Source organism: Phaenicophaeus curvirostris, chromosome 6 (genome assembly GCF_032191515.1).
Source record: "Phaenicophaeus curvirostris isolate KB17595 chromosome 6, BPBGC_Pcur_1.0, whole genome shotgun sequence".
Classification (NCBI taxonomy): Eukaryota; Metazoa; Chordata; class Aves; order Cuculiformes; family Cuculidae; genus Phaenicophaeus; species Phaenicophaeus curvirostris.
This window is the reverse complement of record NC_091397.1, coordinates 40319272-40345884: the sequence shown is the minus strand read 5'-3', so window position 1 is coordinate 40345884 and position 26613 is coordinate 40319272. Positions and strand designations below refer to the sequence as shown.

The window sequence follows — 26613 nt, the reverse complement described above, 5'->3', positions numbered from 1 at the left end:
TCCCCAGCTTTCTTGTAGCCCCTTTCAGGTACTGGAAGGTCAGTATAAGGTCTCCTCGGAGCCTCGTCTTCTCCAGGCTGAACAAACCCAACTCTCTCAGCCTGTCCTTGAATGGGAGGTGCTCCAGCTCACTGATCATCCTTGTAGCCCTCCTCTGGACCTGTTCCAGCAGTTCCATATCCTTCTTATGTTGGGGATTCCAAAACTGGACACAGTACTCCAGGTGAGGTGTCACAAGAGAGTAATAGAGGGGCAGAATCACCTCCCTCAACCTGCTGGCCACGCTTCATTTGATGCAGCCCAGGATACAGATGGGCTTCTGGGCTGTGAGTGCATGTTGCCAGCTGATGTCGAACTACTCATCAACCAGCACACCCAAGTCCTTCTCTGCAAGGCTGGTCTCAATCACATCATTCCCCATCCTGTACTGAAACTGCAGACTGCCTCGACCCAGGTGCAGGACCTTGCACTTGGTCTTGTTGAACCTCATGAGATTCACACAGGCCCACTTCTCCAGCTTGTCCAGGTCCCTCTGGATGACATCCCATCCTTCTGGTGTGGCAACTTATACCACTCAGCTTGGTGTTATCTACAAACTTGCTGAAAGTGCACTCCATCTCGATCTCTCTGTTTATATCATTGATGAAGATATTAAACAGCACTGGTCCCAGTACGGACCACTGGGGGACACCACTTGTCACGGATCTCCATCTGGACATTGAGCCATTGACCACTACTCTCTGAAGACGACCATCCAACCAATTTCTCATCCACATTCCCTCACTAGCCATCCCAAGGCCCTAAAGGGTCTTTTAATCACCCTTGGGCTACGTGCTGCAGCTTTGTCACCTCCCACACAGAACAGCAGTAACGGGTAGTAGTCTGAGGGCTTTACCAGACTGGGGAGTTTCCTAGCAATATCTCTTACTCAGGCTCCTGGGAGGCAGCAGACTTCCCTGTGAGTAGCGTCTAATCGACATATTGAACCCTCTGTTCCCCTCAGCAGGGAGTGACCTACAACTATGACGCTCCTTTTTTATCTCGTGGCAGTAGTAATATGGGGAATGTTGTTCTGGTCTTGGCCCTTGCTTTGATGCAGATGAGTCATCATCCACATTTTCCTCTGGTTGGCCTTCCAAAGCTAGAGCCTCATACCTGTTGCTCAGAGGCACCTGGGGAGGTGTGGGCAAAGACCACACCTGTGTTCTGTCCCAGATTGTGCACTGAGATCCAGATGATGTCTTCTGTTTTTCCACTCCCGTTACCAGCTGCTCTGGTTAAGACTTGTGACAGACTGCCCAAGGCCACCAAAACCAGATTCCTCCACTAGGTTCAGGTTGGGGGGGGGGCTTGTTCCAAGGTCCCAAATATTTTCCTGTGAGTCAAATCAAAAGTGTGCCTTGTTCGAGGTAATTATCGCTGCAACCAGAAGGTTCAGGAAGCCATGGCCAGGGAGGTGGCAGAACAGGAGTGCTGGCCCTCTTTGCCAAAGATGACAAGTGGGGAACCTGAATTCAGCCTCGAAAATGGCTTTTGTGGAGATCATTCATGCCTGGGTGCACTGCAGGTGCTTGCCCATACGATCAGGAATTAAAGAGAGTGACACTTTCTATCAACTATCCTGGACAGCACCACGGACAAAAATGTCCTCACGAGGCAAAAACCTTATAGCAATATACTGCCAATACATGTTCCACACCATTAATCCTTAACACTCACAAAAAATAGTTTTGCTTCATACTTCACATATTCTTTGCAGGGCCTGTATCTTCTTCTTGCCCTTGGCCAGGGCACAACCATAGGCATGGCCATGAACCTCTTGTATAAGTGACACCCATGATTGTATATTTCTCAGGATGTTCTTTTTTTTTTTTTTTACTTCTGGAAGGTGAAAATTGCTTTATCGATTGCTGACAACACTTTACAATTAATGTATAATTTCAATCATGAAGACAGGCATTTATGAAGAGGATGAGAAGTTGCTGGACTTACATTACAATAGGTGAAGAGGTGTTAGAGTATCTTCAATTGGAACAATTTTGCTTCTTGCCATTGCAGCTGCAAGCAACTCATAAACAATGTGATTATAGTGTGGTGTTTTACACAGTGACAAACCCATTACACCACCCTGACAGGGCACTGAAGGGAGACTGCCTTCCTGGAGAAGCATTTGCAGCTTGCCTGAGAGAAGTGGTGCTTTCTGTGCTTAGGGAAATGCCGTGAAGAGCTGGAGGTGCCCGTCTGTTACGATCCCAGTGCCATCTGATGCTGGGAACCTTGTGATAAGCAGCACAGAACAGGCCTCCTGCAGTGCACCAGGCAGACCCCATCCACAGAAAGAGATGCCTTGTTTTGGTCATTCAGGCTATTTTAGGATTTTACTGCATAAAACCAACACCAGTCATCATTTCTACTGTCAAACAGAAAGGTTGTTCACATGAGAACAACTTGCTGTATTTCTAGATAAAAGCAAGGCCACGCAGGTGGTGTAATTGCTGCTACGAAGGGGGAGCTGCCTGCAGGCTCCTCCCTTCCAGTGAGCTGAGGTTGTCCTGCAGAGGAGGGATTTGTGCAGCACAACACAGACCTGAAGGCCACGCTGGGTGTGCAGTAGTTTAACTCCTTCATGTGCAATGATCTCCTGGTCAGGATCACTGCAACAGCCAACAGGTTCCATTGTGTCATGGCTATGGTCCTTTCACCAGCTGCAATCAAAGAAAGAGGCTTTCCATCTCTTATGTACTCTGTCCATACTCCAACCACGAGACCCAGCACACCATACGAGGCTGTACCTGCTGGCACAGAAAGCCAGAGCTTTGCAAACCAAGTGTCTCCAAAGCTCAGGAGACCGAAAATCTCAGGGCTTGCTGCCACGTTTTAGCCATGCCACAAATAATAATCAGCATAATATTTTTTAGCAATTGCTGATCTTATAGTGTATCTTATATGTAATTGTGTAGACATATGTCACTATGCATGCAGTGATCAGTCATGGCCTGGAAAGCATAATGTGATTGGAGACATACAGTGAAGCACATACTGTGGTCAGCCATATAGTGTGGTTTGTCCTGCTGTCACAGACACACAGCACAGCCTGAAGTGCCAACATAAACACATGCCACAGTGCTTACTGCAGTCACATACATACATCACGGTACGATTGAGTGCACCCCCAGCACGTCTGCCAATGACACCAAACTGTGTGGTGCAGTTGACATGCTGGAGGGAAGGAATGCCATCCAGAAGAAACTTGGCAGGTTTGCGAGGTGGGCCTATGTGAACCTCATGAAGTTCAACAAGGCCAGATGCAAGGTCCTATACCTGGGCTGGTACAAAACCAAGCACTCTTACAAGCTGGGTGGAGAATAGCTTTTGAGTAGCCCTCCACAGGAGGGTGCTGGAGGGTGCTGGAGCTCAACATGAGCAGCTCAACATGAGCTGGCAAAGTGTGCTCACAGCCCAAAAATTCAAGTGAGAATTAATTGATAAGTTTTGTTGCAGCTTGTTTGTATGTTTATCTCGTCATATAAATCTGTCTTGTAAGATGTAGGGGTGTTAGGTTAAGAGATAACCTGTCTTAGGGCTGTAAGAATTTATTAATAGCCCTAGTTGTCTTGTAAGTTAAATAATGAGCATCCTTTGAAGATTTATATGGTTCTTATATATACCCACTGCTTTTGTAAGATGGTATGCCTTTTTTAGAAGGGCATCTGATTCAGCGCTGAATGGTAAAACAAAAATATTATTGCCTTTGCTTCGAAGACTTTGTCCTTTTCAATATTTTACCAGCGAATGAGTGTTTCTCACGTTGGAGACCAGGCTGGGTGGGGTTTTGAGCTCCCTGACCCAGTGGGACGTGTCCCTGCCCACGGCAGGGTGGCTGGAACTGGGTGAACTTTAAGGTCCCTTCCAACATTTCATCACTCTATCACACGACGTCTTGTGCTCACAGGCACGTAGACAAACGCGTGCTGCCGCCACAGCCTTGCAGCACCACCTGTGCTACGCACCTAGGGGACGCTGCGCCCGCCGCGACCACAGCCTCCCGCCCCCAGGCGGCGATGTTCCCGCCCCGCCTTATGGCCCCGCCCCTCGTTCCGCTCAGCCAATCGCAGAGGGGAACCGTGGCCCCGCCCCCACGGATCAGCCAATCGCAGCGGTGCCATCTTGTCCCGCCCTCTCTCTCCGCTCAGCCAATCGCAGAGGGGAACCGTGATCCCGCCCCCCTGGCTCCGCTCAGCCAATCGCAGCAGTGTCGCTTAGCCACGCCCCTTCACTTCTCTCAGCCAATCCCAGCGGGGTCCTTTGGCCCCCCTCCCTGGCCCCGCCTCCCACGCGCCGCTCAGCCAATCGCCGCCGTGTCACGTGACGCACCCCCGCCCCGCCCCGCATTTTGTTTTGCCGCGTGACGGGCGCCTAGGGCCGCGCGCTCGGGGCGGGCGGGAAAGTGGTGGCGCGCGCTGTGTCTGTCCCTCTCCTCCCCGCTCACGGGGACCCTCTGGCCCTATAGAGCGGGCCCTTAGTGCCCGCCCCCTCCTCTCCCGTTTCCCCTCCTCGGGTCGGCCCCGAGCCTCCCTTTCCCTCAGCGCCCCCGGCGCGGCCTGGGCGCGGGGCGATGGCCGCCGCGATCCGGCGGCTGGACGAAGCCGTGGTGAACCGTATCGCGGCCGGAGAGGTCATCCAGAGGCCCGCGAACGCCATCAAGGAGATGATCGAGAACTGGTAATGCGGGGGCTGCCCCTCCGCCCGCTCCCACAGCTTTGGAGGGGGGAGGAAGGAGGAGGGGCAGGGGTCTCGTCTCTCTCGGGCCACCAGCGTGTAACGAGGTACTGTGTGTCGGGAGGAACGGGGTGTGGTGGGGATACAGGTCTGCGCCTGCTGCCTGCACGGGAGGTCAGCTCTGGTCAGGCTGTCCGAATCCGGTTTTGGGTTTGTTTTGTTGGTGTTTAATGAGCTCGTGAATCACTTGCTTTCGCTGTCAAGTTAATAATTCGGTTATTTGTTTTGAAGATGGAAGTGTGGGGTTAAAGTTGCTGCCGTTTCAGTAGTAAATGACAAATGACGGGGGACAGGATGAGAGGGAATGGCCTCCAACTCTGCCAGGGGAGGTTCAGGCTTGACATCAGGAAAAAATTTTTCACAGAAAGGGTCATTGGGCACTAGAACAGGCTGCCCAGGGAAGTGGTTGAGTCACCTTCCCTGTAGGTGTTTAAAAGACGGGTAGGTGACGTGCTGAGGGGCATGGTTTAGTGTTTGATAGGAATGGTTAGACTCGATGATCCAATGGGTCTTTTCCAACCTAGTGATGCTATGATTCTGTGATTCTAAATGTAGTGAGCTGTATCAGCTGCATGAAAGGAGCAGCTGGGTCTGTAGGGTGTTTTGGTAACAAGGAGAGAAGGTCTGCTTCTTGGACTGGGCACCTTTCTTAAATTTTGAAATTTCTAAAAATTTGCTGTGGTTGTTTTAGGCGATTTTTTAGAATAATGTATTGCTGCTGTTAGAAGAAAACAGCAGGAAAGAGATAGTAAAGATATGTGTGGCAACTAGAGTAGAAGCAAGCTTTTATTTGCATGAGAAAAAGTGAATTTTAATTCAAGCTTATGTAGTCTTTTATTCTCTAGCATTGCTGTTGTTTAGAAGGCTTTCTTGGTTTCTGCAGTTTGGATGCTAAATCTACGAGTATCCAGGTAGTGGTTAAAGAAGGCGGTCTGAAGCTCATCCAGGTCCAGGATAATGGCTGTGGTATCAGAGTGAGTAAACAAAGTTGACAGCTGTATGCTGATGCTTAATGCTGCCCCTTAAAATTTATTTCAGTTTAGAAATGTTTCTGATTTTGAAAATACTTGGAAAGTGACTAGTGCTTGTCCTTTTCACGTAGAAAGAAGATCTGGACATTGTATGTGAGAGATTTACTACAAGTAAACTGCAAAAGTTTGAAGACTTGGCTAATATTTCTACATATGGTTTTAGGGGTGAGGTAAGTGTTTCATGAAGGTTTTGATACTGTTGTTATCTTGGTGTAGTGAGCTTTACATACTATCCCCTTCCTAATACACTTTACAGAAGGTTTTGGTTTCTGAGCGTCTGCCATGTTTATATAGTTCAAAACACATTTCTATGTCTTTCAATATTAGATGAATGGCCACGGAGATGTATGTATTCTTTTTGCTTTTTGGAGTAAGATTTTTTTATTATTATTATTTAAAGTAAAACAAGGCCTGTCTTCTCGGGAATCTGCAGGTGAAGACAATGAAAGATTTGAGTGGAAGGTGAATCTCTGATGTAAAACATCGGTCTAAACAAAAGAGTAAATGTCTAAGATGTACATTTGTCTTCCTTAGCTTTTGCTGTTAGTCAAAATTATTATCTTTGACCCCTTGGATAGGAGTTCTCTGTATTCACATAGGCTGTGTCTAACTTCTCTGAAAGAACAGTCCAGGATGAGTTCTGCTTTCCCCTCCAGATGAACAACAAGATATTTAAGTACGTTGCTTATGCTCAGATATCTAGATCCTTGCATGGTCCAGAGAGTAGGCTGCTTGAGTCCTCTCCTCACACACTGTCAACATAATCAGCTCCACATCCAGAGTATGGTCCCGAGACTGATTTCAGCCGGCTGTGCAGACATGTCCCTTGGGTTTTCCAGGAAAACCATTATAACCTAATTTCGTAGTGTTACCTACAGTCAGGAGAAGAACTTGAGCAGGGGTGAGAAAGTAATGGACAAAACCTTCCAGCTGTTTATGGTAACGTGAAGGAAAGAAAAGGACACAACTATAATGGCTAAAAGAAATCTACAGTGTTATGTTACATGGGTACCTGATTGCATTGTCACAGATGATGAAATATTAGAAAAGCCAAAAGAAGGTCCTAGATAATAGTCACATGTTATAGGTACTAAAATTTGTTAAAGACTTACTGACTTGCAATTTTCCTGTAAGTGTTTTTATTAATTATTTGCAAGAGGTATGTCAAAATGTAGTAATGCTGTTTAAAGTGTGGACGCTCTTTCAGCAATCAGTAGTTTCCAGAGCAAGATTTACAAAGATGCTTTCTCCTTCTCTAGGCATTGGCTAGCATCAGTCATGTTGCCCATGTAACAGTCACAACTAAAACAGCAGATGCAAAGTGTGCATACAGGTATGCTACCTATTATCCAAGTGATTTCTGCTGCATGTAATGATGAAGAGATGTATTTAATTCTCTTTTCAGTGCTCTTATTAAGGAGGAGGGTGGGATATATATTTCTAGGGTAGTTACAAAAAAGACCCAGAGTATGAGTAAATATAGTTGGAGTGATTTGTTTGTTTGTTTTAATTCCAAATTGTGAAGGTAAGCTTTTCACTAAACCATATATTTTAAAAATAGGGAGTGTGTGGGGAGATAATCTTAAAAGGAATACTACTTCAGCAGCCAGTGTAGGGTGAGCTCTCATCTTTGTTTTTCTTTTTCACTTAGAGCTTCTTATAGTGATGGAAAAATTAAAGCCCCTCCAAAGCCCTGTGCTGGAAACCAAGGAACTCAGATCACCGTAGGTTTTTGTGCATGTTCTGTCTTAACTTCTGTTCCCTAGTCATTATGTTTGCACCACTTATTGGTATGTGTTATACTGTAAGATACATGACAGTATCACCTCATAGAGTATTTTCTAAATTATGTTGTTGTGTGGTTTTTTTTTTTTGGTTTTTTTTTTTCAGTTTTGCTTTCTTCCCTAAAAACAGCAAGGTAAACTTCAGAAGTTCCCCCTGCTCCTTTCCAAGGATAGCATAGTCAAACGTTAGAAAAAATCTGGACTGTGAAAAGCTTTAATGGGTAGTTAGGGCTACAAGAAGCTCAGAATATGGAGGAGTGGGCTATATTATATGAGCCAGAGTGGGAAGATGAGGGCTGGCACAGGAAACTGCAGAAACTGCTCTTTGTCTTTCAGTCATATCCAAGCTTTGAATGTGGGTTGGAATTATGTCTGGCATTAGGGTTATGGAGAATAAGGAGCTCAAAATGGGAAGGAGAGTACACAATGTGGGGTAGAAAGTGGAAGCCTTGACTTCATATGTCAATGTTTGGGATAATGTACCTTAAAAAAGAAGCTGAACTTCAATTTTTTGCATTTCTCAGTATAGCAGAAAAAGAATTTGCATATTGTTTAAATGAAGAGTGAAAATGAACAGTTTAAGCTGCTGATTTAATGATATTTCCAGCCTAGATTGCAGCTAATGTTTTAACATTAATTTGCATTTAATTGAAACACAATGTAATCAGGGAATCCGTTGTCATCTGCAGTGGAAGGTATGTAACTTTGACTGAAAAGCGAGCTGTAGAGTAGTTGTTGTTGTTAATATTTGAAAACATGCGTTTGTCTGGAGTTGTGTTTTATTAGGTGAACCTAAGCAGATAAGTAATAAATTAAATTTTGATCCTTTATGACATAAAATATTCTTGGAAATGTTAGTTTTGTCTATTAAGGAGATGGATTTACTTTAATTATATAGTAAGAGAAGATTTTTATTAAGTGGTCTTTAATTGTGATCTCTTTCTCTGTAGGTTGAAGATCTCTTTTACAATGTAAATACAAGGAGGAAAGCTTTAAAAAATCCAAATGAAGAATATGCAAAAATACTAGAAGTTGTTAGCAGGTAAACTGAAACAGAAGGCTGCAATTTTTTTATACTGCCATGGGGAGTATTGAGGTTTTTTTGAGGGACTGTCCCATGTGTTTGGTGTCATTTTGGTGGTGGTGGGTTTTTTTTTCTAACTATGTTAGTGTGTGGTGTCAGATTACAGTCTAATTTGTGACAGAAAACAGTGTATTCAGTCTATGACTATTCTTAGTAAGAATTCCAGCAGATAAATGGTGATAGACTTGACTGAGTGAACCGTCAATGAACTTGGGCTGAACAGAATGCAGGAGCATAAGAGATTTGGCTGAATATGAAAAAGGTGAATGGTGATTTCAGATCCTCAAAAAAACCCCCAAACAACTCTCTAACTACCAGATGTTTCCTTCCACAGTCTCTTGCTGCATCTTTTACCATGTGCAGAGGTTTTACAAGCAGGATCTACCCAGCTCAACCAAAACTGCTTTACACTTTCAATAAACACAAAAGCTAGCAAAGAGAATAGCAAGACTGTATGCTAAGCGTTAGCCTGCTCCCTGAATGAGCTACTTAAGAATCTTTACTGGCCAGGCAGACTTCAGCCAGGAGGTGAAGGGTCAGGTCCTGCTGCTCCATGGAACAGGCTGATCTGCAGTCTTGCTGAGTTACGGGCTTCCAAATCATTGAGGTTTTTTTCTATTAGGATTTTGCATCTTTTCATTTTGGTTTTTGTTGATCCTGTTGAATTTTTGTTTTGCTAGCTGTCCTGGTCACAATGGTCTAACCTCTGTCTGCATTTCTACATTTCTTATCTTGCCAAGGTCTACTTTGTGTTTTCTCACAACTTGGCAACTTCCCTAGAGGTTTGAGCCAAGGTAATGCAGCTCATAACCTCTAGCTGGGTTTATCAGAACTTGGCTCTGGGATTACAGACAGCTGAACCATCTGAGTAGGGGAAGTTAGAAGGCCAAACCAGCCGTTTTTCAGATCCTTCTCTGTAGTAGTTGAGACTTGATTCTCTTACACTGAGGAGGTTTTGCTGTTCTTCTAGTTAAACCTGTGCTGTGAAACTGAATTAACCAGGTCTACAGAAGATGATATTTTTTTCTGAGAAACAACCTAAGCTGATACTAGAATTTCATATGGTTACAGGTGAGTTATAAATAGAAAACACTTATATTTATAGCTGTTGAGTCTATTAAAGCTCAATTTGGCAGAAATCACATTACTCTGTAACAGGAAATGAAATTGTTTGCCCCTTTTACTAGTTGCTTTTCAGCATTCGGGGAAAGCAACGTATTCTTTCACATACTGCAGTCTGTTTACCTATTTTTCAGATATGCCATCCATAACTCGGGCATCAGCTTTTCAGTTAAAAAGGTATGCAGATAAAGTCTTTAACTTCAACATGTCTCTCTTTCTCTCTCTCCCTCTGTCTCTCTCTGTGTATACATAATGTATATATAGGAAAATTCCAGAAAATTTGCACTGCGTCTGTTGCAGTGGGAGAATAGTGCACAGAGAACTTCCCTTGAACTGAATGTTGATGTGTTAGGTTGATGCAATTCAGATAGAAAACATATTAGTTAAAACTGCATAAGACGTATATTTGTCAGTTGGAATTTTCTGTGTGGTCAGTATGTCATTTTGTTGGAGCTTTATGAGTTGTTTCAGCTTCTTTTGAGAGTCTGGTTACTAATTACTGTGTGAAAGAGGATGGGCTGGAGTACCTTTATTCTGTGGCATTCTTGATAACTTTTTGCTGAACTACTTACGTTCCCCACTTTCAAAGATGGAGTTCCTAGCCTAAATGGGACTGATGTGATCTAGCAAATCTTGTAATAGTGTCTCATTTACCATCCATTGCTTTTCTGAAAGCAAATAGGTAAACAGTAATAAAAACATTATAATGATGTTACGTCTCATGCCTTTGTGTTAGAAATGTTATTGTTTAATGTATTTCTAAAACTTCAGCCAGAACTATGAATTGACTGATATTAATTCCTGCTCTCTTTAGCAAGGTGATACCATGTCAGATGTTAGGACCTTATCAAATGCCTCAACAGTGGACAACATTAGGTCCATCTTTGGAAATGCCGTTAGCAGGTATGTTGATGTCAAGTTTCCTTTTGACATGAAATTTTCTAGTACATCTCCTTTCCCTTTTAAAGATCATAGGCTGTACTAACTTTTCCTGCTTCCTTCAAGTGAATTACAGAGAAGGAGTATGGCAATAATAGAGCTCTCCCTTGTCTTGCAGAATGTTGGACTTTTTAGGAAAGAGGGAAGCTGTAAAATTGTTCCTTTACTGCCCTAAAAGGGAACCATCTGCTTGTAACTTTGTGTGCTCATTTAAAAAGAGCAAGTTGTACCTGTGTTCTCTACAGGTTCCTAACGTTTTCCTGCACTGTGAAAATCTTACCTCTTCTTACCACAGTCAGCTGTCTGATAAATTTTTGAAGTCTCCTCAAACTAATTTTTCTAAAATCTTATGGCTTAATATATTGGCAAAAGCTACATTAGCTGAGGGGGATTAAACTAGGCAGAACAGTTGAAAACAAATAAAACCAATCTTCTTTTGAAATGTATCTGCTACTTTGGGAAAAGGTCTCTCTTTATAAGACAATCAGCTGCAAAGAATTCATTGAATGGACTTGTGGAATTGATCCGTTCCATGAGTACTTGGATGTCAATTTGATTCAGTTACTGAAGTCACACTTCACATGTAAGGAATGTAACTTTTTATGAAACGCAGCAAACCAGAGAGGCCCTTTAGCAGTAAGGTGGGCAGTGTTGTTTGTATTTCTTTGTATGCATTTTTTTGTCTACTATTAATGCTTGCTTGATAGTTTTTCCTTTGTACAGCTCTGAATAAATTGTCCATTTCAAATTACATGTTTTGATCCAATGTTTTAAAGTGAAACTTGTATTTACCCAATTTAAAATGGTGTTTAGTCTTGTTTGTTATTTCAGCTTAAAAAATGAACACAAATAAAAATGGCCCTCACTATATACCACAGTTGAATTGGAAAGAAGTTGTTCATTAGCCTTTTCTATCTTAACTTTAGAAGCTGGCATACAAGCTGTTTGCCAGACAGCTTGTTGCTCACTGGCTTCCAAAGTGGATTTCCTTGACTAATGAACAATGAAAGTTGCTTGATGTTAGGATCTGTATGCACGAGACATAAAAAAACCTTTTTACATTTTTACCTGCTCACTATAAGCATTAGACTGGCAAAAGTGGATAGAGAAGTTAAAGAAAAATAATGTTCTTCCCTGGCTGTGGACAACTTTGAGGTGTCCTTGTCTATCACTGTCAGTGACTTAAACAATGAAATGCATATGAGAATTATCAGTAGATGGTTATAATATTATGGATAGTGCAGTTTAAGGTATTAAAATGATACTATGGACTACAATCATATTGTATGACTTTCTCACTTAGTAGAAACAATGCACTTCAGGTCAAATAATTTCGGTGACTCGGCAATGAATGTTTGAACTCTCAGATAATTCTGATGTTTTCACTAACTGTGATATACATAAAATACAGAACAATAAATCGCTACGTGTGAGTACTGCCTGAAATCTGCATGAACAGAAAAATTTATTTCTTGTGTGTGTTTCTGTCACACTGTCCATAGGGAACTGATAGAAGTGGGTTGTGAAGATGCAGGTCTGGCCTTTAAAATGAAAGGCTACATCACAAATGCTAACTACTCTGTGAAGAAATGTACATTTTTACTCTTCATAAACCGTAAGTTTAAAAAAAAGCAGCATGTTGTACAGTCATATGTTGCTTTCATAGTAATCAGAAGAACTTTCTGAAGAACTACAAAGTATATGAGTATTCTTAAAAACACTGAAGATTAAGTATTTTACTGTTAATTATAGAGCTTAAGGTGTTTTTCTGCTAGTGGTGTGCATCATGTTTTGCTCTGTAAATGGTGGAAAGCAGCTAAGACTGGGCTTAAAGAAACTTAAGGTTGTGAAGTATTGATGTTATGATTGTGTCCTGCCAACTTGTACAGAGTGGTCTTGCTGTTCTGACGCAACAAACCTTGACTGTAGGAAATAATGAAAAGGTAGTCTGGTTATTTGGCTATTTGTGGGGGAAAAATACTTACAAAACACACTAGGAAGATATTTCCTATTCCTGGTTTTATACAGAGAATAAATAGGTCTCAGGAAAAAATGGGTATAAATGGATGCAGTGTGAACGTTCTGGTCTGAAAGAGTAGTTGGATGCTCTGCAGTATTTCAGTGTGGCTCTTTGAAAATAGCATTTTGTTCTGTGTTTCAGATCGATTGGTAGAGTCAGCCGCTTTGCGGAAAGCCATAGAAACTGTGTATGCTGCTTATTTGCCAAAAAGTACACATCCTTTCCTATACTTAAGGTAAAGTAGTAGGAAGAAGTAGCCTTTTACTACTGTCCTGTAGGATGTTGGTAGGGTGAGTAGGTTTAGAAGGACATTTTGTGTTTGTGATAGTAGTGTTAAACATTGCACTGAGGTACTTAATTGCCAGACAGGAGACAATTAAGTCACATTAAAGAAATCTTAAGAAGACAGGCCTTATTTTCTGAAGTACTGTGTGCCTGTAATTTCAGCTTAAGTCCTTCCAAATTATGGATGCTCAATGAGTTACGCTAGGAATACAGCAGAGCATTTAGGACCAATCAGATAATGTATTCCAAGCTTTTTAATGTTTTGCCTTGCTAGGATCTATATTTGTATCGGTATTTTTAACAGTTACTATTTTTGGTATGCTAATGCAACAAAAAGTGAATTTCAAACTGCTTGCCGGAAATAAATAATTTTTAAAGTCAAGTAATAGCTAAAATTGAACAGAAACTGCCCTTTAAAAATTAGAGAATATGATGTGGAATGGAAAACTTGGCTTTGTAATTGCTGAGCGATTGATTCTCACCATTCACCAGTGAAATCTATTGATATCCTGTGCTAACAAATTCTTGCACTGCAGCACTTAATTGAATTTCTGCTTGTTGCTATTGATAAATGACAAGGCAGCGGAAGTCTAACTCATGAGACACTGCAAATGAAAGATATTACAAAGAACTATTTTGCAGCAGTACAGTGGAGAGTTTGGTTTAAGCTTACCTATGTAAGCTGATTGATGTGAATTTGTAGTACAGTTCTTCTGAGTAATTACTTTAAAATACATTACAGTTAGATTTGTTTGGTATAACTTTAGCAGGTTCCAGGAATATTTTGGCTTCTCTGCACGTAGTAATGGCTCAGAGTCTGACCAATTTTTTACTGAACCAGTTTGTGCCCTCTTTGCCATCCATGGGAAATTGTAGGTTAACTTCTTTCAAAATGGTTTTCTAGCCTGGAAATAGCCCCACAGAATGTGGATGTGAATGTGCACCCTACAAAACATGAGGTCCATTTCCTCCATGAAGACAGTATTCTAGAGCGTGTGCAACAGCATGTAGAGAGCAAGTTATTGGGCTCTAATTCCTCAAGGATGTACTTCACTCAGGTGAGAATACCTGTTTCAGGTGACCACAACTCTGCACTATTTTAACTGTTTTGGCTATGTTTACTCAGTTCAGTAGTACAATTTCTGCAGTGACTGTCATCAGTGTTGCACTGATGTAGCTTGAGAACTTTGCTCTGTTTCAGGGATGAAATGGCATTAATATACCAGTGTTAACAATGCAGCAGTGAACTTAGTGGAGAATCTCGCTTTATAGAGAGCATAGTATAAGAATTGGAATCTTTTAAAAAACAATTTTCCTTGTGCTTTTTTACATTAAAGATTTTCTTTTTGAGGCAAGAGGATGCTAACCAATGATTTCATTGACTGCCAAGATGATGACATTCTTGCTATATGTATAGCAAGTGCAAAGTTGGCAGCCTGCTTAAGCAGCTGACACTGTGCTGTGGGGCTTGAAAGTTACTTGCCTCTGAGCAGTAAGATACTGTAGAAGATGTGGTTAATTTTCGTGTTTTTTCTTGTTGTTGTTGAATCTCTTCTTTTTACTTCTCCATATATGAACAAAGACATTGCTTCCAGGGGCTGACTCTTCTTCCAGTGAGGCTGTAAAATCAGCAGCAAACACTTCAGCGTCTACCAAAGGAACCAGTGATAAAGTTTACGCGCACCAGATGGTCCGGACTGATTCCCGAGAGCAGAAATTGGATGCTTTTCTTCAGCCAGTGAACAATCCCCGAAGTACAGGCCCCACTGAAGTGACGACAGAGGTTACTGCAGGACCTCCAGAAGGTGCAGTCAGGCCACAGGATGCTGAGATGGAAGATGTTAGTGATGTAGTTGAAATGGCTGATGTTCAGGAGGACGCAGTGAAGCCTGGGGGGCTGAGTGAGAGCGGGCATTTGTCTCCTGAGAAGGCGCCTCCTCGGTAAGTCTCATGTTTCCTGAGCTCATGCAAGGGTACCTATTTACTTCCCACAAGATTTTAATGAGAAATTAAAATTTATCTTTGACCTGTAAATTGCATAACTTGTGATAAATTTTGCAACTGGAATGGGATTTCTGCGCATACTGAAAGGCAGGAAACAGTCTAAATAATAAGATTAACTTTAGGGAGGTCACGCTGGTCTGTCTTTATTTGACAGCCCTCCTTTTGTGAGGGTATAGAAAGATATAAACTACTATGTAACTGAATTTTGAAGACATCACCCTAGTAAAGATAAAAATGCAGTCATCTTTCTGTAACTCCTGCAGGAGCTGTTAGGAAAGACTAAAATTTTCTGAGGGAATGTGATCCCTCTCTGGCCCCAGAATTACAGAAAAATGATGATAAATTCATTAGAAATATCAGCATTTTTTGATGTGTCCTTTACAGGCCAGTTGTCTTACCACTTAAACAACAGATGTCCAATGGGACTGGTATTAAGAGTTGTAAATTCTTTTATAAACTACCTTTTCCTAACAAATTATGCCTCAGAAGTAAAACAAAACAGTATCTTTCTATGAATCTTTGGGAAACTTTCTGCATTTCCTGAGTAAACATACAGCACGTGAAATGAGTGTCCCATCTGTTGCACGTGTGTTTTTGATTAAGTCATAGGAGAATTGAACATAATTCCTTTTGTTTCGATATTGCAGAAAGAGACCACGGGAAGACACGGACATAGAAATGGAGAAAGATGACACAATTAAGGATATGACTGCTGCCTGCACCCCTAGAAGAAGAATTATCAACTTGACCAGTGTATTGACTCTCCAGGAGGAAATTAGTAACCAGGCACATGCAAGTAAGCAAGCCTTTTGCTTCTCAAGCCTTTTGCTTCTTATTGTTACTCCACCAACTCAATATGTTTTGTTTAAGCTGTTGAGGAAAAGTACATTTAAAAGGTGGCCCACTCAGCTCACTGTGCTGCAAAGTGAGCTTTTAAAAAGGTTTGTTAAAGATCAAGGGTGAAACATTTTGCAGGCAGCTACCATACTGAGCCACACTGGAGGCCTGTTCTAAACTTCAGTGTACCTTGTCAGTTGATAAATATCTTACGCATTCTGCATAACATGCAAACCTCAACTTGCACCATAACTAATAACTCTATGAAATCACTAAGCTAATTTATGTTGTAATTTTCAAATGGAAATGGCAGCCATAAGGTCATTATAAAAATTTTTCTTAGTCATGTGATTGTGAAGTAGAGTGGGACAAGCTTGATAATCACTTTTATTTATTGCTTTTGCTTTTCATTTTCATTTGTCTGTTCCACTTACATGAAATGCTGAGATTGGTGAAATGTTCTCTCTGAAAAGAGCTGTTTTAGAGGAAAGTTTGCAATTCTTCCTAGGGTTATTCCCCTCTTAACTCTTCCAGTTGTCTTCAGAGTCACACTGAGTCATGTAATACATGTAACACAGTCAGTCTAAGTGTTTGGAACCTCCTGTTCTGGGATTTTTATGGAATATATTTTGACTTTTCTTGTAGTAGGATTTTGGGGAAGCCCCAGAGGTAATGGACTAACAGGCCTCTACAGTAAATAACTTCTTGGTTTTTAAAAAATTACTTAAAAGTCTTGATCTTCAGAAAGCATGTACTGACACTTTACCTGGGCTCCAGAAAAGGTTGTGCGTTGGGCTGGTAATTCTGGCATATCTGACTGTTTTAAATACTGAAATCAAATGGCTATCCCTGAGCCATAAGATGCCCAAAAATAGGGGGTAGACCTTGTGAAGTTGCTTGAGGGTTGTGTCTTGTCTTTGTATGCCTTAGCTACAGGAGACCTTAGCAAGAAAGAAATGTTCTTCTCACAGCATTTTATACCTTTGGAAAAGGTAACAATGGAATTAGGGTAGCGTAGTGCTTGGTAGGTGCTGTGACTGCAATGACAAGCTCCTGTAATGAAGCTGCTCCCTAGGACTGCAACTAGTGACTTTTTTTTTTGTGGAATGCATACAATGGACTCTTACTATGCAATCTGACTTCTCATACCGCTTTCTTTTTAATACTTTTAAATGAGAAGGCTGGTAACCTTATTTTGAGAGAGAAAAACTAAGAAATTATGGACCTATTGCACTTCTTGAATTTGATCTGAGAATGTTAAATTTTATTGCAAAGTTGGTTTAAATCTGCTTTTTTTTTTCTTTTTATTTTTAAGTATGTCTGTGCTCCCTTACTAATCTCCTGTGGCTGGAAACAAATTTTGCAGTGCTGTTTAAGTCAGACACGGAGATGACAACGATGATGATTATTATGCTAAATTACAAAGGCAAATTAAAAAAAACCTTATGCTTTAATACATGCATATGCACACAAATGATTCATTTTTCAAAATAGGGATACTTGGTAGCCCAAGTGTATAAGACAAAGCAGGGCCATAATAGTGACTGAACAGTAACCTGAGACTTGAACACTAAAAATACACAAACCACTCTGCTGAATAAATTAGGGCAGGGTTGCAAATAAGAAATAATATCCTTTTGTTTCTTCCACACCCTCTCAATCTTTTCAGGTCTTCAGGAGATGCTACATGATCACTCATTTGTTGGCTGTGTCAGTCCTCAGTGGGCTCTGGCCCAGTATCAGACAAAACTGTATCTTCTTAATACAACAAAACTCAGGTAAAGAAGCCGTTAGACTGGTTGGCAGTGGAAATCACTACCAAGCTTATTAGAAGAAGAAAGGAAATGATAGGAATAAACATAATTTTCTTGTTGCCTATCCAAAACGTTATGAGGCTAAAGATTAAGCAATCACTTTGGAAGGGAGGAAACAAGTCTGGTATGCTTGAGGAAACTTGCAGGGTGTTAGCGTCATTAAAATGCCAGCTACTGTATTGTGTGTTTGCAGACTGGGGGAAGGGAAAGACATTTGCTTCTTGGTAGTCTACAGCAGTAACTCATCTACAGCATAAGATGATGAGTAAGCAAAGGCTTCAGAAAGGTCCAGTTGGTTTAAGAGAAGATGCAGGACATCATCATAACACAAAGTTTGTATTTTCGTATATGCAGCCTTACAGGGCCAGCTACATAAATTTTGTAACATTAAAAGAAGAGAATATGCTTAAGGTAGACATGCCTATCAACCTCCAAGGTCCTGTGGGTTTCTTGCAGTGCAGCAAAGGAGTGAAGAAGTTGAAATACAAGACCTCTAGGAATAAATTTATAGGGGCTGCAGACTTGAGCATGTAAGATTTCTGCAACAATGTGGCTGATGATATCAGAAACTAAGAAACAGATATAATTAAAGATACAGAGTGTGTGTGAATTTTAAACTGTTTAGTTCAAGTAAGATCTTTGTTAACATGAATGGATATGTGTCTGGTATTTCCAGCTGTTACTTTCCCCTCTTAATTATAGTAACTTGGAGATACATAATTCTGTCCATGTAACTAATTTTGTACTTCAATCTAGCCAAGAACTCTTCTACCAGATACTTATTTACGACTTTGCAAACTTTGGAGTCTTAAGATTGTCTGTAAGTATAATTTTACATTAAATTCTGTAGGAAAGGATTTTTTCTTAAATATATACACAATAAGCTTGTCATTTCAGACAAGCATATAGTTTTGCAGGTTGGGTTTTGTCCACTGAGTGATACTTTTTCTTTTACAGAAAGAGTAGACTGTAGAAAGCTGTTAGTAATTTTATAGCTACCTACTGTCAGTTGCCTTGTTATTAGTGTCACTTCTAGTTATTCTCCAAGTTTTGCTGTTGCTCATTATGTTGGGACAAACAATTAATTTGAATACACAGTCTATCAGAAACAGTGTTGATTGCTAGTATTTATCTTGTAAACATCATGGCACTTTGCAGGATTGTGGACTGCACAGACTTATATCAGAGAGAAAGTAAAACTTTTTAGACTGATTAGGATAAGCAGAACTGTTTGCAGGCCAGAAATGGTATTTGTGAAGGAAGAAGCTGTAGATTTCCAGTAGAGTGTATTGATCATAAACAACAGTTCTGCCTTCTCCGTTTTTAGGAGCCAGCTCCTTTGTATGAGCTTTCAATGCTTGCTTTAGAGGATCCTGAGAGTGGCTGGACAGAAGAAGATGGCCCAAAAGAAGGGCTTGCTGAGTACATTGTGGATTTTCTGAAAAAGAAGACTGAAATGTTGAAAGACTATTTTTCTCTTGAAATTGATGAGGTGACTGCTGCTATGACTGTAAATGAATGATGGGCTTGGCAGTGTTAGATTTTACAGTTGGGCTCAGTCTTAAAGATCTTTTCCAACGTAAATGATTCTGCCTTGCAGGAAGGAAACCTGATTGGGTTACCACTTCTGATAGACAACTATGTTCCACCGCTGGAAGGATTGCCCATGTTTATCCTTCGCTTGGCCACAGAGGTATATTCACATAGTTATTTTATTTCTGCACAAATGACTTCTTCTATTTAGGAAGGAATGAAATGAATCAAATCAGTTCATCAGAAGCTGGAAAGTCTGGAGTTGGTTAAATGTACTGTTCCATGTTCCAGACACTATCACTGTGGCTAGTGATAGTTGTGATTGAGTGAGAATATATTTTGATTTGAAAGCCTGCATGTCTACCCTTTTTTGTTGTTGGTTTTTTTTATACCTTTACCTTATGAACGCAAAGACAGCCAAGAATTATTATTTTCCCACATTAAGAATCTTGAAGTCCCTGACCGCTGCCCAGATTCCATTAAATGATTTCTTTTTTTCTTCTAACAGGTGAACTGGGATGAAGAGAAGGAGTGCTTCGAAAGCCTAAGTAAAGAATTAGCTATGTTCTACTCCATTAGAAAGCAATATATAACAGATGAAGCCAACCTGACAGACTCTCAGGTAGAAGAATATGTAACCACTGTTATAAACAGACACCACTAAGCACAAAACAACTTTTTTCAACTGTAGACTTTTAGTCCACGCTCTGCTTTCAGTGATGTGAATCAGTAGCAGTGTGGCAAGATTTTGAAAGAATATGGCTTAAATTTTCTGCAGTATTCTGTGTATTAAGGGAACCCTTTTAATTTTAGGTATTGCACTGTACTTAATATTACAACAGTCCTTGGCCTCTGAGTTTGGGATGTATTTTCTTAACCTGCTGAGCTATGATAACTTTCCATGGAAGAATAAGGATGCCTATAAATTAAAAATACAGTCTGCTTGTGTCTAAGTATCTGATTATTCAGGTCAGCTAATCTGTTCTGCAAGTGACTTTCCAGAGCTTAAAATTAACTAATAGTAGCTGAATTGTACAATTGCTGTAGTCTTACATGATAGTTTCTTAAGGAGTGATCTCTTCTAGTAAAAGAGAATTTCTGTTTAATTTTGTCCTTTTTTTTTTTTTTCCCCCTACCCCTGTTTCAGAATGAAGATTCTAACTCTGGTTCAAAAACATGGAAATGGACAGTGGAACATGTACTTTACAAAGCTTTTAGGACTCATCTTTTACCTCCTAAACACTTCACAGAAGATGGCAACGTTTTGCAGCTTGCTAACCTGCCTGACCTGTATAAAGTTTTTGAGAGATGTTGACCAAGTAGTTATTAGACTGCTGCATATCTAAATAACATTCATGCTACATTGTTTTTAGGAAAGCATAAAGCTGGCATATTAAGGGATTTAATGTCATAGTAACATTGTCTATTTTCCTTCTGTTGATCAGAGAATAAAAACTGTTCTAGCTGTCTAAACCCAACTTAAGTTCCTAAAATAAAATTTCCACTTCTGCTTGAATTTTGCTATTAAGCAATACGCTAATAGAATACAGCTTCTCCTGAAGAACATTAATGGGGTTAAGCTCCATCTCTTTTCACAATTACTTAACTAATGCATGCTTTAACTTACCTTGCTTCCCGAAAGTAGCATAGGTTACCTACCTCCTTTTGTTTTAAGAATGACTGTGACAGTAGCTGCAATAGGAATGCACGTGCAAAGCACTTAGAAGCATCTCTTACTGCAGGAGCCAGTCTTGTAATATTTCAGACCCCTTGGTGAAATAAGGAAACTCCCTTCCCTTTTAATCAAGGAGTCTGAAAATGGGAACAGGAATCCTCTGACAGAGCAAATGAGCAGGCACACAGCATTCATCCCAAAGAAGGGTTGCAGCTGGTAATCTCACTCTAGCTTCCACTGTCAGAGGAAGCCATTAGTCTCGCTCAGGCAAGATAAAAGTGCTTGTGCTTTAATTTGACCCCTGACCGTTCTTGAGCCCGTCATGAACTTGAATTGTCACAAGGAGGCCCATGTTGTCTCCCTGCGTCTTCACTAGGGTGGTTTAGAGGAAGTGAAGTAGAAGCAGCTGTGCTCTCCACCATCTGCCAAGTGAGGTTTTAGCAGATGTTTTGTACATGTGAATGCTCTCAAACTCCCCAGAGTTCTTTATCTTTAGAATATGTGCTGTAAGGACAACTGATCAAGACCCTGATGGTTTCTTCTGAACAAAAGAGACAAAGACAGAGTCAACAGCACCGACACTGATCACTGAATTACAGCTGTCTCCAATTTAATGGTAGGTCTAGGAAGATCTGCTGTTTCTCAACAGGGAATGCATTTTTTTAAGTCCAAGAGGCATCAAGCATCCAAACCAAAAAAAAAAGCAAGCCTGAGTTTTGCACTGTAAAGATGGTTGTTCCATGTGAAAGAAGCTCTGATGGAAGCAGGAGCTTTAATGCTCTGCATTGCAAAGGTCCTGAATCCTGCCTTGCTTTGCTTTGAGAAATACTCCTGAGGGGCAGCAGTTTGCCACAGGAAAGCATCTGATATGAGTCCAAAAGGGTGATTCCTCACAGATGGACATCTGGCAGAGCCTAACACAGGGAAAGCGTGACTTAAAACATTTCAGAGTTGCCACTGACGGTGCTGTTCATTTCCTTGCAATGTGCCAGCATGAAAAGAGTGGTTGTTATTAATAGTATTCAAAGTCTGGAGATTAGGCTGTGGACAAACCCCACACCTTTGCAGAAAGCACCTTCCTCCTTGTATCACTTCTCCCTCTCTGATGGTGATACTGTCAATAAGAAAACTGCAGCATTGTGTCTTCCTGAGCCAGACAGACCAGCACGGCAGGAAGTGGCTACCGCATAGAGCGTAACAACGGAGGAACCAACCAAATGAAATTCGAAGTGAGCAACTGGCTTGAGCTGGGTTCGATCTACAGCTCGCTTCCTGCAAATGGGGGATGCCCCGACAGTGGAGTCTGTAGGGACAGGCAAGGGGAATCCTGTTTGTATTGTAAATCTGCTGTGTATTGCCCCTGCTACAGCTGTGTCTGGTGATTTCAGCATGCTGCTGTCGCGCTTTCCTAAATCCAACTGGCATGTAACACCTATTGTATCAAATAAGTAAATTTGATATTAAACATCAAAAGTTCACTCTGTAACCCATTTATGGAGTAATGGATTCTGGTGTAGACATTAAGTGTGGCAGCACATTGGTGATGTGTGCCCTCACGCCAAAATGCCAGGTACTGTTCACTCCTTTCTGCAGGTTCCTGATCTGACACAAAACTAACAACCCAGAAATTTGTAAGCATATTTTGTTACATTCATTATTTCCTCTTTTTGGTACTTAAGGGAAATCTGATTATATAGTGCCAAGTTGTTGTCACAAAATGAAAAATACTTGTAATAAGGCCGAAATAGGATTTTTAAAAGTAGTTTTATGTAGTTTAGAGCTTTAAGCAACCCAATACAGATTACATCCCTTCTCAATGGAAAAACAAAGTTTCTTGCAAATGTATTTTCAAGTTATAATTGCAACAAATCATCAATCCAAATACTCCTGTGACTCTCATGGGTTCTAAAATGACAAACAGCTTGATGGGGTTTCTGTTTTGTTTTTTCTTTCTCCCTTTTTAGATTCTTCATTCAAACCTGCTTCTTGAAACAAGCCCCATTTACCCATTTCAAATCTCATTTTCAAGCCAAGAAAAAAGAAAACCCAACGCATTACAAACAGCACACAACACCATTTGCTGTGTTACCAGCAGTTTATAAATTCAACTTTTCAAAACTAGAAAACCTGAGAGTGAGCTGCTTTTGTGCCTGCTTGTTTAACTGCTCAAATCAACTCAATTACGACTCGAGGAAAACAGAATTATATGAAAACAGTTCTCCCCAGAGCTGGTCATTTCCTTGGTGAACTCCCCGTGTATGAAAATGGGGCATTTCATTTAACTCAAATCTACAGACTGAGAATCTGAACCATGCACCACAGGAAGAAAACATGCTGGCTTAGGAGAGGCTTGCAAAATCTTTACTTGGTTTGCAGTATAGTTATTCGTGTTTGGTATAAAAGAGTATCTCCCTGGCCCCCTGAGGATTTTCTGTCACTAGTGCACAGGGCTTGTTACAGCTAATTACTTTGTATTCTCCTTTCCTAATTTTTCTGAGTATTAACTGCAGGAGTAAGAAGGCACTGAGACTAGGTTGCATATCTTAGATTTCCAGAGGAATTCCATATTACAGAGGGGGGGAGCATGCAAATAAAATCATGCGCCTAGATGAAGCTGACGAGTTTAATGGAATTTTTGACCCCCTATTCCGAGTTGCATTTTTCTCATTGAGTTTAATATTTGGTTGGGAATGTTCCAGCATCGGTAAATAACAGGTTTTAGTTTTCATTTATTTTTTCTTCTGATTATTCTTGCTTGCATCCTCTGAAGGAGGTCTTGAATATATTGAAGTGACGGAAGTGATAGACTTGATCCTGGCTTATTTTTTTCATCCAGCAGTCACAGAAGAGTATTCTAGAAACAGCCTACTGAAGCCAACTTAGCCACTTATGGCTTTCGATGTGTACTCATCTTCAATGTGAAGGAAGACAGACCACCTGATCTTTTAGACATACACTTAGTTGCAGAACTATTATTTGGAGCAAAAGGGAGGTGATGATTCTACTGTTAAAACCTGATAGCAACCAAAGTGAAATAAAATAGCTGTTGAGGTATTCTCAAAACATCTGCCTATATGCAGCTCTTGCAGACTTCAACAGTGGCACTTTCATCTCCATCTCTTCCTCTGCTTTCCCCTTGTACTGTCCCCACGCTGGTCTTTATTTGGTGCTGTAGCCTCAGCTCCAACAGGACAACTAGGCAAGTAATGTTCAGGACTCAAGGCCACTTTTAATAAGTGATCTCCCAGCCCAATTACAATGTCTCATACCCAAAGCTGAAAAGAGAAAAGAAATTCTGCTTCGACACAGCCCTAAACAGAATTGAACACAAATATCCCATCTGCAATTTCTGGGGCGGAGCAAGTTCTAGGCTGAAAGTTTGACAGTTGCAGTGCCTGACGAGCCCCTGATGCCAATGCATTGATTTGTTGAGACTGAGTAAGGGGAAGACAATGTATGTTTCAATGCTTTGAGGACTGGCTTTTGGGTTTTTTTGGGAAAAATCCCATAAACTGAAACAGTCTCTATTGCTTCAAGGAACAGCTGTGACTGGAACAGACAGAACACATCCCATCCTGTCTCCTACCCACTATGCTTCTGTTCCACAGCAATGGAAATATCACAGACGAATATGCTGGTAATCAGTATTTGCAGTGCTGTCTGCTATTAAAACCTAACAAACAGCTATATGAGGGAAGTGACAATAGTTACATTCCTCTTTAGGTAGGAAGTAAGAGTTACCTAAAACTTTTTTGAACAAGCACAGGTTAACACTTCAGATTCGTACCTGAAAATGCAGATCATCTACTTGCACACCTAACCTGAACGAGTGGCTACCTCCCTTTCACTACTGGGGTAACACTAGTGATTGCGAAGGCTCACTTAACTCCAGTTCCCTCCCTGAACCTGAAGAGCATCAATTACCAGTACAGGAGTGGGAACTTAGGTTGGAGCACCTCCCAAACAAGGACAGGCTGAGAGAGTTGGGCTTGTTCAGCCTGGAGAAGAGAAGGCTCTGAGGAGACCTTATAACGACATTCCAGTACCTGAAAGGGGCCTGCAAGAAAGCTGGGAAGGGACTGTTCACAAAGGCTTGTGGTGATAGGACTAGGGGCAATGGTGAGGCACTGGCACAGGTTGCCCAGGGAAGCTGTGGCTGCCCCATCCCTGGAGGTGTTCAAGGCCAGGTTGGATGGGGCCTTGGGCAGCCTGGTCTAGTGGGAGGTGTCCCTGCCCATGGCAGGGGGGTTGGACCTGGGTGATCTTCAAGGTTCCTTCCAACCCAAACCATTCTATGATTCTAAGTTATTTCAAAAGCTCCTTGCATCCTTTTGATATCACATGTGCAACAAAGAAATAACGATCCGCTACCAGTAATGCTGCATCCCTCCAGGCAACCAAACAGCACTATAACACATTCTGCATAAAATCTACACAAACTGGAATTCCCATTAACCCACAAGAAATAAAGAAGTGGCACATGCAGATTTTCAGTAGATAAAACAACAAAATATCATAATGCATTACTCATGTTTAAACATTTTTATTTTAGAAAGTGAACATATCTGTTAAAAAAGAAAATGCATGGAGTTAAAAAAAAAGTAAACATAAAACTAATGACAAATTTGCAATAACATAAAATAACATTACCTAGTGTGTCCCAACAATCATTAAATATACTTCCACCATTGAGAAGTTTTACTTCATTATATTATCAGTCTCTTGATTAGGTACACAAGACAACACTTTCCAGTAATTACCTAGTCATTAGAAGATCAACTTCAGGAATCACTGAATAATAAAATACATAATGGACAAATATTTTCATACCACCTGGGAGGCAACCTAATATACATATGTCAACAACGTACATCTTTGTGAGGTATTACAGTACATGGGAACCGTTCCCTTTGCTCTCTACTGCATAAATTCTCCTGTCAGCAGCTCCACCAGCAAGTCAGCCTCAGACTCTGTTGCCAGTTTCCAAACCCCAACAACCTCAGAGATTTTCTTTCTGCAACAGATTACAGAAGTTGCGATGAAAGAAGATGTGAGTCAACAAAACATAGACTGAAAACAGGGAGGCTGAAAAGGTCATCTGCTTTTCCAGAGGAGCAATAGAAGATTTCAGCTTCTCAAGAACATTTAATACCTCTCCTAGCTTGAGCTTTGCCATGTGTGGTGAAATGAAAGCATGGAGCAAGATAATTCCAAAAGTAAATGAAGTACTTTCCAAAATAAGGATATTGCCTCTCATACTACAAAGACACAGATGCTCCAATGTAACCCATTTGTTCTATTAAACAAACTGAAGAGGAGAAATATTAAAGTAGTTTTGCTTGTGCAAGCTTCAGGATGAGTATGTTTGTCCTAGACCTAAATCGAAAGAAAATCTCTTAGCACTTCTGCATTGCCATCTCCAAAGAAATATCTCTCCTGACTTTCAAAGGAACTTTTATACCACTGCCCATTCTACGACAGCCAACAAATAAATGCTGTAGGTACTCCATCCAGAGCCTGTAGCCTTTTAATGCTAAACTCCAGAGCAGTGCTCTCGGACTCCTATGCTTGGGTTAACCAGACCTTGGCTGCAGAGGTCCCTAACTACAGGCTCCCAAGAGCATGGCAGGATTTCCTGCTTGAAGGTTGCTAAGTCAGACAGATCAGGTTCAAGGATGATGAACTCCCATATGTGAGCCCACCATT

General features: G+C 41.0%; 2 protein-coding genes across 3 annotated transcripts in view; both read left to right on the top strand.

The window, feature by feature from the left end:
* STAC (SH3 and cysteine rich domain) overlaps positions 1 to 26613 on the top strand; it is a 598932-nt gene that overhangs the window by 273486 nt on the left and 298833 nt on the right. The gene's annotated exons all lie outside the window — the stretch shown is intronic.
* MLH1 (mutL homolog 1) lies at positions 4573 to 22401 on the top strand. 2 transcript variants are annotated; one of them, XM_069859883.1, is made up of 19 exons: positions 4573 to 4722; positions 5663 to 5753; positions 5882 to 5980; positions 7070 to 7143; positions 7462 to 7534; positions 8545 to 8636; positions 9935 to 9977; positions 10615 to 10703; positions 12242 to 12354; positions 12901 to 12994; positions 13949 to 14102; positions 14627 to 14985; positions 15696 to 15844; positions 17555 to 17663; positions 18456 to 18519; positions 19027 to 19191; positions 19300 to 19392; positions 19741 to 19854; positions 20380 to 22400. In XM_069859883.1, the coding sequence occupies exons 1-19, from the start codon at positions 4616 to 4618 to the stop codon at positions 20545 to 20547; spliced, it is 2250 nt and encodes a 749-aa protein (XP_069715984.1). In that variant the 5' UTR covers positions 4573 to 4615; the 3' UTR covers positions 20548 to 22400. The 2 variants fall into 2 exon arrangements, with proteins under 2 accessions (XP_069715984.1, XP_069715985.1); XM_069859884.1 differs by lacking the exons at positions 4573 to 4722; positions 5663 to 5753; positions 5882 to 5980; ... (3 more) ...; positions 9935 to 9977; positions 12901 to 12994 and having other exon boundaries at positions 20380 to 22401.